The sequence below is a fragment of the Anolis sagrei genome, chromosome 5 (assembly GCF_037176765.1).
Source record: "Anolis sagrei isolate rAnoSag1 chromosome 5, rAnoSag1.mat, whole genome shotgun sequence".
In the NCBI taxonomy this organism is placed as follows: Eukaryota; Metazoa; Chordata; class Lepidosauria; order Squamata; family Dactyloidae; genus Anolis; species Anolis sagrei.
In genome coordinates, this window is record NC_090025.1 from 14,989,624 (window position 1) to 15,003,169 (window position 13,546).

Consider the following 13,546-nt stretch of genomic DNA (forward strand, 5'->3'; position numbering starts at 1 on the left):
ATGAATATGTTCTTTTCAGGAGCCTCTAGGTCAGGCATGGGCAAACTTTGGCCCTCCTGGTGTTTTGGACTTTAACCCCCATAATTCCTAACAGCCAGTCAGTTGTTTCTCTCATTTCATGTTAACCTCCCCAATTGTTGGTCTTTGCCACACACTAGCCATCTTCTGTAACCCATTGGTTTTGCCTCCTTGTCTGAAGTGGCAGTAGCAAAAGTTTAGCAGTTTTCCAGACAAAAGTAAAGTTGTTGGCTGTTGCTGCATTACCGATTCCCTCCACGTGGGTTAGGTGACTCTACAACAAATATCTGAGAGGCATAGTCGATGTCCTTGTGTTGTTCAGAAACACTCGGCGCAAAACCTGGTCTTGGGTTGGGAGATGTCGTTTAAGTGTATCAGTTCACCAAAGAAGGGCAAAGTAGTTGAGTGGCCTGTCTGCCTGCCAGCTGGTTTGTTTCCTTTCCCAAACGACAGAGGGGCTGATTTGCCACAACCGTCTTGACCAGAAGGTCTTGTCCATCCAAACTGACGGAGTGGTCCTCCCAAATAGTGGGTTTCTGCCTTCCAGGTGCCAGGGGTTCTGCTGCAACATTATCACCTGCAGGTCCCTCATCCAGTGCACTGCTAGCTGTGGATGCACGTTGCCCACATATTGGAGAGTTTTGTGGTGGTGGTGGTGGTGGGGGGGGGGGGGGAGGAATAACCCAATATCCCCCTCAGACCTCTCTTCCAAATGATTTTAAGTGTGTCCATTAACCAAACAAGAGCAAAGTAGTTGTGTGGCCTGGTTTGGCAACCAGTTGGCTTGATGTTGCCTTTCACTTGTAGAAGATGATGTGCCACAACCATCTCAGTAGATCTTGGAACTTCTCCTCTCCCCTCTCACCTTAATTGGAGGGCAGCAAACTCCGCACCAACACCACCTCTCCTTGCTACGGTTGTTGAACCTCACAGCTTTGATTTTCAAGATGGCAGGTTTTAAGTGTATCAGTTAACAAAACAAGGGCAAAGTAGTTGAGTGGTCTGGCCTCCAATTGGCTTGTTGCCTTTCACTTGTAGAAGGTGATTTACCACAGCAAACCAAGTAAGGGGGAAAAAGCTGTGACCTGTGTGGGGCAGGTGTTGCAGGATCGCCTTTGGCACAGTCAGGCTGGTGGACACCCGCCAGCCTCACAAAGAGCTAAATCATTCTCCTAAAGAAAGAAAGGGTTTGGAGCTACAGTCAGCCAGCCATATTGGCATTGGCTTGCACACAGTCCAAAAGAGGTAGAGGTTTATTGTCCTCCTTGCCACCACAAGCATTTCTACTATTTCCCAACATCAGAAGTGCCAAAGTTTGCTCATGCCTGCTCTAGGCCCTATAGCATGCTTCTTTGCAACACATCTCTACACATTAGATCATCCCATGTGATCCTATGGTCAGGGTCTAGCAGAAGTTGATGATCATAGAGCAAGGCTTATTAAACTTTTTCCATCCATGATCCCAGGTATATAGATATATAAAGCAGGAATAAAATAATAAAAATAATTTACTGATAATAAAGCAGCACTTGCAAGGCTTAAAACAAGCCGATTTTCCTTTTTATGAAGTACAGCAGAAGTATTTTCTGCAGAGGACACTGTAAACACTGCAAGTTGTTGCTCACAGATTTGTGTAAACATCTGAAACAGCCACTAGGTGGCATTCAGAGAGTTTGTGCTGCTGCCAAATTCTTCAGGACCTCAACATAGAGCTAAGAGGAACTAGAAATTCCTAAATGTGTTCTCTCTGGAAGAATAATTGTGTCCCCCCTGTATTTGTGGTTATTCTACTTTTACAGGAATCTGACTCCAGTGGATGCAAAGACAGTACTTAACATTCTTTTTATCTAAAGCAGTGGTTCTCAACCTGGGGTCCCCAGATGTTTTTGGCCTTCAATTCCCAGAAATCCTAACAGCTGCTCAACTGGCTGGGATTTCTGGGAGTTGTAGGCCAAAAACATCTGGGGACCCCAGGTTGAGAACCACTGATCTACAGCATCTTAAATTTGTATGTACTTCAATGTATCTTAAAGTCTGAAAAAGATAGCTGAGGAATTTTGGGAGCTGTAGTTCAAAAAGCAACTTATGCAAGCTCTGGTTTATTTAGATCATGGGTGCATCTACACTGCAGAATAATTAAACAGTTTGACATCACTTTAATTGCAATGGCTTAATACTACAGAACCATGGGAGTTGTAATTTGATAAAGCACCAACAGTATTTGGTAGAGAAGGCTAAAGATCATGTAAAACTGCAACTCCCAAGATTTGGTAGCATTGAGCCATGGTAAGTGGTGTCAGACTGCATTAATTCTACAGTATAGATGTGCCTCTTTTTCCTCTTAACAGTCTGTGGTTGCCTACTGCACAAGGAAATGAGATTTATTTTCTGTTCAATTGTTATGAAGGACATGAAGATACATACAGAAAAGAAATATTGTCATGGAAACATGAAAGAGAATTCTGTATTCCTTTTTCTTTCTTCTTTGGCTGAAAGAAAAGTGCTTTTGAAAAATCTAAACAAGTTTCTAAAGTGTGAAGTACATGTTATTTTTATTTTAAAACTTTTTCCCTCTCTCTTTGGTTTCCCATGGTCCATTGTATTCACCACCAGCCTCTTCTTTTCTCTCATTTCTTCTCCCTTTGGGAGAGATCAGTGGTGTATCAGTATATTCTTTGACGCCCATTTGGTCAAAGCACAGCTGTAGAGGGGAAAGAAATCCCTTCATTTACTAAGAAGGAATACTCAGAAGTACTATGTGTACATGGAGATGCTAAGCCATCACAATAAATAGACCAAATTGAGAGAATAATATCTAACTTTGAAAGGCAGGAAACTTTCTAAGATTTCATCTACATTGCAAACTTAATGCAGCTTGACACCACTGCCATGGTTCAGTGCTATGGAGTGAGGTATCATCCCTCTGTCAGAGAAGGCTAATTATTTATTTATCATGTTAGAAGTGAATTGAGGGTACAGTTACAATGTATTTAAAAACATAAGCAAAGTAAAAAACGTGGCATTGTACTAAATGTCTGTTGACCAGAAGCTGGCCACTTGGAGTGCCTCTGGTGTCGCTGTAAGAAGGTCCTCCATGTGCATGTGGCAGGGCTCAGGCTGCATTATAGTAAGTGGTCTGTGGTTTGCTCTTCTCCATACTTGCATGTCGTGGACTCCACTTTGTAGCTCCATTTCCTACTGTTTGCTCTGCACCTCATGGTGCCAGAGTGCAGTCTGTTCAGCACCTTCCAAGTCACCCAGTCTTCTGTGTACCCAGGAGGGAATTTCTAATCCAGTATCCTTCCATGGATTGAATTTCTGGGTTTTTGCCTGCCACTTTTGGACTCTCTCTTGTTGAGGTGTTCCTGTGAGTATCTATGTAGATCTTAGGAAACTATTTCTTGATTTAAGGTGTTGGCATGTTGGCTGATATCCGAACAGAGGATGGGCCAGAGATGTCAATGCCTTGGTCCTTTCATTATTGGCTGCTACTTCCCGCTGGATGTCAAATGGCGCAATACCAGCTAAATAGTATAATTTCTTCAGTGGTGTGGTGCATAGAAGTCCTGTGATAATGCAGCATATCTCATTAAGAGCCACATCCACTATTTTAACGTGGTGAGATGTATTCCACACTGGGCATGCGTATTCAGCAGCAGAGCAGCAAAGTGCATGTGTTTTTTAAAGAAGGCTAAGGGATTGCAGAACTACAAGTCCCTTAATGCCATAGACTGAGCCATGGCTCAAGGCAGTAATCATTCCCCTTATAATTTTCTGTGGATGAAAGTGGTATCAAACTGCAGTAACATGCTGAACATACTGTGTATAATCTTATATAAATGGTCCTCATTGGCTACAAATGGCCCTTTAAAAGTAGAATAGCTACAAACACAGGGGGGGAGGCATTTGAACATGCGGTGTATAATCTTATATAAATGGTCCTCATTGGCTATGGATTTTGGGCAGAAGTGGCATTTCAGGGCTTCCTTTTGGTTCTCCCAGGATGGACTAAGCACTGCCATTAGGCAGAATGAGATGTTTGCCTTATGGAGGGAGAAAACATGGTAGCAGTGACAGACTTTGTATTTCTAGGCACAAAGATTACTGCAGACACAGACTGCAGCCAGGAAAGCAGAAGACATTTCCTTCCTGGGAGGAGAGCAATGGCCAATCTCGATAAAATAGTGAAGAGTAGAAACATCACAGTGGTAACGAAGATCCTCATAGTTAAAACAATGGTATTCCCCATAGTAACTTATGAATGCAAGAGCTGGGCTGAGTGAAGGAAGATAGACGCTTTTGAACTGTGGTGTTGGAGGAAAATTCTGAGAGTGCCTTGGACCACGAGAAGATCCAACCAGTCCATCCTTCTGGAAATAATGCCTGACTGCTCACTGGAGGAAAGGATATTAGAGGCAAAGATGAAGTACTTTGGCCATATAATGAGAAGACAGAAGATAATGATGCTGAGGAAAATGGAAGAAAAAGGAAGAGGGGCCAACCAAGGGCAAGGTGGATGGATGGTATCCTTAAAGTGACTGGCTTGACCTTGAAGGAGCTGGAGATGGTGATGGCCGACAGGGAGCTCTGGCATGGACCCGTCCATGTGGTCATGAAGAGTCAGAAACAACCGAACAATTAAACAACAACAAAGCAAATGAATGGAGGTGGCCAGATGATACTGGAGGAAAGGGCTTTGTGCTATGCAGCCTGCCTGGTTGCCTTCCTTCTCTGTCCTGGCTGAAGTCTTTTGGAATAATGGTGTATGCTGTTTTATCATAACTTCTGGAGAAAGTTTCAACAGCCAGGTAACTTTTGCACCTAGAATAGAAGGGATTCCGTCTTGTTCTCCTGAGAAATGTCCTGCCAATAATCATTTTCAACACCCATTGATCTCAACATGTTACGTTAAATAAGTTCTTAAACCTCTCCCATTGAATTTAAAAGGGCTTAACTTTGGGCAGGATTATGCTCTCCTTTCAGCCTGCATTTTGCCTTACTCTAAGGCTGTAGAGATAGCTTTGTTCATTCATTGCCAATTCATTGCCCCTGGAATTTGAGCTGCCCCGTTCCTTTGGGCTCCTTTTGAAATTCAAGGCCCGACTGGTGGAATCCCGAGATCTTGTCATCCAGTTACAATGAAAGTTTCAGTGAAGAGAAGAAAAGGGACAGGAAGGTTAATTTCCAGTAGGAAACCCGTGTAGGGCGAAGGCAGGCATCGTGATTGCATTGCTTTCAAGACAACCATCATTCCCCTTATAATTTTCTGAATCACTGTAATGAGGATTAATTTGGCTTTCAGGATTCTTTACAGCATGGTCCCTTCATTGCATACAAAAGACTTCTTGTAAAACATTTTGAAATTGCTTTGGTTCAGGGAAAGGTCAAGAGCCATTTTTGATGGGCTGCTGAAAAAAAGCGGGTGGTCTCGGGTTTGTGTACCCCTCCTTGATGTAAATTACATCCTTGCTCGACTGACACAGGTCTTGGGTGAGCGAGAGGACACTGCTTGTAGTATTTGAAAAATATAAGAGATATGACAGCATTGTACTTTGGGGCATGCTCAGGAATAGCCCAGAATAGTTTCCAAATTTCAGGGCCTGGACTACATTCTCTGGTTTTCAGGACAAGAAGGAAAGGAATGTCAGAGTGAGACATAACATGTATCTACTCTCTGCCCATCCATCCATTCATCTATTTTCCTCGTTTGTTTGAACTTCATACTTGGTGCACCTGTGATTGATACTTCTTGCGCTCAACGATATCATCAGAGACTGCTCATTTTAACATTACTGTTTTTAAAATAATTTTATTTTGTAATTAATATTTATTTAAGCAAATTAATAGAAAGCCTACATATAAATGTGCAAACTAACTAATAAAAATAAATACCTTCTGTAGAATAAAGGAACATTTTACTATTACATTCAAAGCATCAGAAAACTACTTACAATCTGCATTATCAAATCTAAGGGCTTTACATTCTCTGTCTAAATGTAGAGCAAAACAACAAAGTTAAAAACCTTGGCATTATACCAAATTTCCTTTGACCAGAAATTGACTATTTGGAGTGCCTCTGGTGTCTCTTTAAGAAGGTCCTCCATTATGCATGTGGTGGGGCTTACTGTAAGTGGTCTGTGGTTTGCTCTTCACACTCACATGCTGTGGACTCCACTTTGAAGTCCCATTTCTTAAGGTTAGCTTTGCATCTCGTGGTGCCAGAGCACAGTCTGTTCAGCACCCTCCAAGTCACCCAGTCTTCTGTGTGGCCAGGAGGGAGTTTCTCATCTGGTATCAGCCACTGATTGAGGTTCCAGGTTTTTGCCTGCCAGTTTTGGATTCTCGCTTGCTGAGATGTTCCTGTGAGTATCTCTGTAGATCTTAGACAGCTATTTCTTGATTTAAGGCATTGGCTTGCTGACTGATACCCAAACAGGGGATGGGCCAGAGATGTCAATGCCTTGGTTCTTTCATTACAGGCTGCTACTTCCCGATGGATGTCAAGTGGTGCAATACCAGCTAAACAGTATAATTTCTCCAGTGGTGTAGGGAGTAGACATCCTGTGAATATGTGGTTTCATGTCTAAAGGTTATAGTCTCTCAATATTCTACACCCATTAAATGAAAAAGAACAGCTGATACATCCTTTCCCCCACACTCTTCTTGTTCACAAAACCATTGAGCTTTCCATCTTTGAGCAGAGATAATTCTAAATATTTTTATTGGAAGGAAAACATCATAATATAGCAGTAATAAAATATACTAATACAATATAAGGTTACACACACACACACAACCACACTTATTTAGCCTCTAACTCAAGCATGGGCAAACGTGGGCTATCCGGGTATTTTTGACTTCAACTCCCACAATTCTAGTTGTTAGTAATTGTGGGAATTGAAGTACAAAATACCTGGACACCCCAGGTTTGCCCATGCCTGTTCTTACTAATACTGTTGCACACCAAGGCTGGGGATGGCACCTTTGAACCCGTAACCACACCAATGTTCTTTATAAGCAAAACAGTTTATTAAAGAATAATATAGCAATAGCCAAAAAAGGTAAAAATCATTCAAACAAGTAATAGTAAAATGTCCATAAAGCAGTCAATGGAGCAATGCAATAATCCAGTCAATATCCAAGACAGGAAACAGGAGTGTCCCAAAATCCAATACACAAGTCAACAAGAATTAGAGTCTCTCAGTTCCAAAAAATTTCCAGAATTCTAAGTCCCTTGAAGAAACAGAAGCAAACTTGAACCAATAAATCCAAAGGTAGGAACTTAAACCCAAGGCAAGCAGCACACAGGATTCTTAGCATGAAATGAAGGCATGGATACAAGTCAGGAAATAAAATATATGGTTGTACATGAAAACCAAACATTGGACTCACTGAAGACTATAGATTCGCAGGCCCTATATTTATTCAGAAAGCCATAGCAAAGGCATCCTGTTTCCCTTGGGAAACCTCTCCGTGACCCCTCTTTTCTCTCAATCTTGTGGAGTGCCTCCTCCCTAATTCCAGGTGGCGATCCTGATAAATCTGGACTCTTCGGTCAAAGCCTGACTCAGTTTGCCAATTTGTACATTCCTTTCACTATCACTTGACTGTTCAACCTTTTCCTCAGCCTCCTTATCTGCCTGAAGCATCTTTGCCCTGTTGGTCAGCTATCCCAGAATCCTCAGTTTCACTCTGGCTAACAGTACTCTCTTGACCATCATTTCTATTCTCAAACCCCTGAGAATCAGCAGGAATCTGGTCATTTAACTCATGCCTTGAAACCTCTGCAGTCTCAGAGATAGAATCCTGTGCAGAACCTTGATCATTTTCCTCAGAAGCCTGAGGCAAAGAAACAATGACAGGCTAAACCCCTAAAAATACTACAACAAAACTGCTTTGTAAATACTAACAAGATCAAACCAGAAAGACAACACAGATTGGCAGAAGCCTTCTTTTTTTGGATTACAAGTACCAAATTTCCCCAGCAACCAATTGCCAATCTAAAGGCAGCTATAGCACCTCCTTTGACATTAGACCAATCCTGGGTAGGTTCTGTAATTTGGGGAAGCATTCTGCAAGTGAAAAGAGTCCTGGATCAACCCTGCCATCTAATGCAGTTCCAAAGTGCATTATATGGCAGTGTAGATCCAGCCATAGATGAGGAAATCTAAAGAGACTCATGTTGAAATCTCACTCTGCCTTCTTCAAAGCCAAAAATCTTTCTGTGCTTCTTAGGGAAGGATGTAGGAAAGCATCTAATTCACTGAAACAAAACATATGCTTTTGGAGGTGAAGGGAAATTTGTTTAGCACCTCAGTGCTTCAAAATAACAGCAGGATGAACTTATGGGAAGCAGGTGGGGAGAGTCACACTGAGCCTGGTAATTGCTGATAATTGTCTTCTTAATTGTTTAAGAGCCAGCTTTGACATTGCTTTTACGCTGCACAGGAAATCCACCAGTGAAAAATCTGTTCACACAAGAGAGAAATATAGGCAGACTCACATACTCTAGTATAACAGGGTCTCTTCAAGCCACTCGTTGCCTTCTTAGCTCTGTTTTAAGTGCTGTTGCTTAATTCTATTGCACTTTATGACATAGGATCAAATTTGCTGTTGGGTCATTAATTTACACATGTGCCAACCCATGCATAGCAATAGCTTTCAGAGGCTGTATTTCCCATGCTAGTTGCAATAATAGTGGGCTGCTATTAGGCCTTCTCAGTCAGGGCAACTACTTTGGAATATGCCCTGCATATCATGGGTGCATCTACACCAGTGGTTCTCAACCTTCCTAATGCCGTGACCCCTTAATACAGTTCCTCATGTTGTGTTGACCCCCAACCATAAAATTATTTCCATTGCTACTTCATAACTGTGATTTTGCAACTGTTATGTATCATCATATGAATATCTGATATGCAGGATGTATTTTCATTCACTGGACCAAATACTGGTGGGGTTGGGGGGATTGATTTTGTCATTTGGGAGTTGTAGTTGCTGGGATTTATAGTTAACCTACAATCAAAGAGCACTCCACCAATGATGGAATTGAACCAAACTTGGCACACAGAACTCCCATGACCAAGAGAAAATACTGGAATGGTTTGGTGGGCACTGACCTTGAGTTTTGGAGTTGTAGTTCACCTACATCCTGAGAGCACTGTGGACTCAAACAATGGATCAGGACCAAACTTGGCAGAAATACTCAATATGCCCAAATGTAAACACTAGTAGAGTTTGGGGGAAGTAGACCTTGACATTTGGGAGTTGTTGCTGGGATGTATAGTTCACCTACAATCAAAGAATATTCTGAATCCCACCAATGATAGAATTGGGCCAGACTTCGCACACAGAATCCCCATGACCAACAGAAAATACTGTGCTTTCTGATGGTCTTTGGCGACCCCTCTGACACCCCCTCGCGACCCCCACAGGGGTCCCGACCCCCAGGTTGAGAACCACTGATCTACACCATAGAATTAATTCAGTTTGATATTGCTTTAACTGCTACGGTTCAATGCTATGGGATTGTGGGAACTGTAGTTTTGCAAGATCTTTATCCTTTTCTGCCAAACTGCATTAATTCTACAGTGTAGATGCAATCTGGGATACTATTGCACCCGGACACAACTGTCCTGGAGGCTCCCTTGAAGGTTCATTTGATGTCATTGTGGCACTGAGAAAACACCCTTCTTGCAAATTCTTCCAGGCATTTTTGTGAGGTTTTTTTCCAGTGATTACTTTCAATGCTACATTTTGGATTCTAGTGTTGTGTTTGTTTTACGGTTCTCATTTTATTATTATTTTGGTTCCATTGTTTTATTTTTGCTTTTACTGCTGCTTTGGGGAAAAAAAATTAGTTTAGCGTATATGTGTTTTAAGCATGGGATATAAATAACTAAAACAAACCTGTTTGCCAATTACATATAATCTTCCAGGGGATTAAAAAAAACCCAAGCCAGTTCCAGTTTTATGATTCCAGATTCTGAATGAGGATATTGGAGCATATAATTGGAGGCCTGTTCCAGATGATGAAATGATTATCAAGGCATTGCTCAGTTTAATCAAAGGATTATTGCACAAGAGTGGAATGGTGCAGAGGGGAATTAATACTGACCTGTGGTATTTAGAAGAGAAGAGAAAGCAAATTGATAAATATCAAGAAAAATTGGTCTGCTGGATGAAGTGCAAAAGAAACTGGAAACATCCAATGGGAAAGAGAGACCGAGGGTGTTTGTAGAAATGATACATTTGAAGACCACTTTGAGTACCATGGTGCAGTGCTGTGGAATCCTGGGAGATGCAGATTTGCGTGGACTTTCACCTTATTTGCCACACCAAACTATTGTTGTTTATTTATTCAATCACTTCCGACTCTTTGTGACCTCATGGACCAGTCCATTCCAGAGCTATCTGTCAATCATCACCACCCCCAGCTCATTCAAAGGCAAGCCAGTCACTTCAAGGATAACATCCATCCAGTTTGCCCTTGGTCAGCGCCTCTTCCGTTTTCCTTCCATTTTCCCCAGCATCATTGTCTTCTCCAAGCTTTCCTGTTTTCTCATTATGTGGCCAAAGTACTTCATCTTTGCCTCTAGTATCCTTCCCTCCAATGAGCAGCTGGGCTTTATTTCCTGAAGTATGGACTGGTTGGATCTTCTCACGGTCCAAGGCAATCTCAGAATTTTCCTCCAGCTCCACAGTTCAAAAGTATCTGTCTTCTTTCACCCAGCCTTCCTTATGGTCCAGCTCTCACATCCATAGGCTACCACAGGGAATGCCATTGCTTTAACTATGTGGATTTTCATTTCCAGTGTGATGTCGCTAATCTTCACTATTTTATCGAGATTGGTCATTGCTCTCCTCCCAAGAAGTAAACATCTTCTATTTCCTGGCTGCAGTCTGCGTCTGCAGTAATCTTCACACCTAGAAATACAGTCTGTCATTGCCTCCATGTTTTCTCCCTTTATTTGCCAGTTCTCAATCAGCCTGGTTGCCATAATCTTGGTTTTTTTATGCTTAACTGCAACCCAGCTTTTGCACTTTCTTCTTTCACCTTGGTTAGAAGGCTCCTCAGCTCCTCCTTGCTTTCAGCCATCACATTAACAACCATCTTATCTATCCGAACGTATCTCAGCCTATCAGCCCACCAGGACCCTAAGATCTTCTGGAGAGTCCCTGCTCTCTATCCCGCCGGCTTCACAAGTGCGGCTGGCGGGAACGAGAGACAGGGCCTTCTCTGTGGTGGCCCCTCGGCTTTGGAACACCCTCCCTATAGAGGTACGATCAGCCTCCTCGCTGATGGTGTTTCGGAAGAGACTGAAGACATGGATGTTTAAACAAGCATTCGGTTAATCCGTTGCAACGAATTTTGATGACTAAAGGCTGGTAATCATGGACGATGAATTTTGGATTGTGATTTTAGTTACGAGATGCATGGGATTATTATTGGTGGCCCAATAATTTGTATTGTATATGTGTTTCATGTTTTAAATTGAATACTGTTTTTAATTGTTTTTAACTTTTTAGTTGTTGTAAACCGCAATGAGTCGCCGACTTAGGCTGAGATATTAGCGGTATACAAGCGCATAAATAAATAAATAAATAAATAAATAAATAAATCTAAGGTTGTTAATGTTTCTTCCAGCAATTTTAACTCCAGCCTTGGATTCACCAAGCCCCTCACGTCGCATAATGTGTTCTGCATACAAGTTGAATAGGTCTATAGATTCCACAAACTATAGATCCCACAATGTCATAGCATTGAGCCAGGGCAAAGTGATGACAAACTACAGTAATTTTACCGTATAGATGCAAAAAATCAACGCACAAGCACAAACCTGGGAGACCACACGTTTTTGAAATCCCTGCAGATTAACCTGCAAATTGCTGTTAACTGATGATGGCCATACAAATATTTTAGTCAAAGTTCTTTGGGATAGTTTCAGGATTAAACCCCTTTTACAGTGCCCATATCCACAAATTTTATAGCCATGGTTTTACTTAGTCACACTCCAAAAATATTTCCCCTAGTAGTATTTGTTGGGTTTCTCTAGGTCCTCTGGTGCAATTCTGTGGTACACTTCTATCCCAAGTAGAGTCAGTGTTAGCTCTTAACTATGGTTTCCATGTATTAGTGGGTGAGTACCTTGGTATGTGATGCTATTACAATATTGTAATTTCCTTTATTGGACATATATTGCACGGAAAATATTCAAAGAGTTGGAAGAGACCACAAGGGCCATCCAGTCCAGGAATAATGCAGAAGAGAAGGTGATCAATTCTACAATTGGAGTATGAGTAAATAACTTTTCTATCAGGGTTGGGTAGTCAGGTCAGGTCATACTTGGTTGGGTATAGTTAATAAGTAGCCGTGTAGATTGTCAGCTTTTTAGAAAAGACTTTGAAATAGGGACCCAATCCCATCCTTGCACAATAAGACTTTAATAAAACGTGTGATACTTCTTCTCTCTGCAGATTGTCACTCCCTGTGTGATCAGTGTGTTGCAGATCTCCAGGACACAGGAAGTACCTGCTTAAAGTGCCAAAATCCCCATCACTCTCTCCTGAAAGATCTCTGTGTACCAGAATGTCCTGCAGGATACTACATGGTTGACGGAGCATGTCAAAGTGAGTAATGTCTGCAAAACAGAGGGAGCAATGGAGCGATCCGTGTGTGCCCATGAATATTGCATTGGATAAATAATGTTCCCAGTATACGCATGCATTCTTGGCAGTCTTAATGATAGAATTATTCATAAGAACCTAAAGAGATTCCTGCTGAATCAGACCAAAGGTCCCACAAGTCCAGCATTGTGAATCCCTCAGTGGCCGGCTGGAGGACTACGGGAAACATAAATAAAATGTAAACACAGCAGAACCTAAGCAATGTTGTTCCCAGTGACTAGTAAAGGAATCAAAAACTAGGGAACACCTAATAAATGCTGCAGACTTATTTAAGGTTCTCAAAATGTGAATTGTTTACATTTGGTCCCTCATTTGTGGATGTAAGTTTTGTAGATTTGATTATTCGCAGATTTGAATAATAGGTTCCCTCTTGGAATCTCTAGTTTCTCCAGAATGACTCTACGGTAAACTTCTGGTGGAGTTTGACCACAAAGTTGTACTAGAGGACCTAGGTCCTCACTTCTCGAGGCATTTATCGGTTTTCCAGCTCTATTCTGTGGTCATCTTCTAGTGGAAATTGCACTGCAGAACCTAGAGTCAGAATGCAGAACACTCTGGAGGACCTAGAAATTAGAAATTCCTAGAAATATGTTATCTCTGATAAGAAAAAAATAGCATTTTTATTCACAATTTTCCCATTTTGAAGAGGGTCCTACACCCCTAACTCCCAGGAAAGTGGAAGGCCTTCTGTACTGCTAACATGTCCAATGTGTTTCGGCCTCTGTTTGCTCTCAGAGACCTTCTTCATGGGCAATAGAGATGTAACTTCAGAAATTTCTGGAGCTGGAACCCTTACATTAAAAAGGAGTACAAAGAAGTACCCCTATATAATGGAATTAAT

At 41.7% G+C, this 13,546-nt stretch overlaps 1 protein-coding gene across 1 annotated transcript in view; it reads left to right on the forward strand.

Moving 5' to 3' along the window:
- The window catches only part of FRAS1 (Fraser extracellular matrix complex subunit 1), a 447,582-nt gene that overhangs the window by 273,354 nt on the left and 160,682 nt on the right, over nucleotides 1–13,546 (forward strand). Inside the window, exon 20 of the mRNA XM_067468571.1 lies at nucleotides 12,496–12,648. Within this exon, the coding sequence (XP_067324672.1) occupies nucleotides 12,496–12,648 (153 nt within the window). The remainder of the gene's footprint in view (nucleotides 1–12,495; nucleotides 12,649–13,546) is intronic.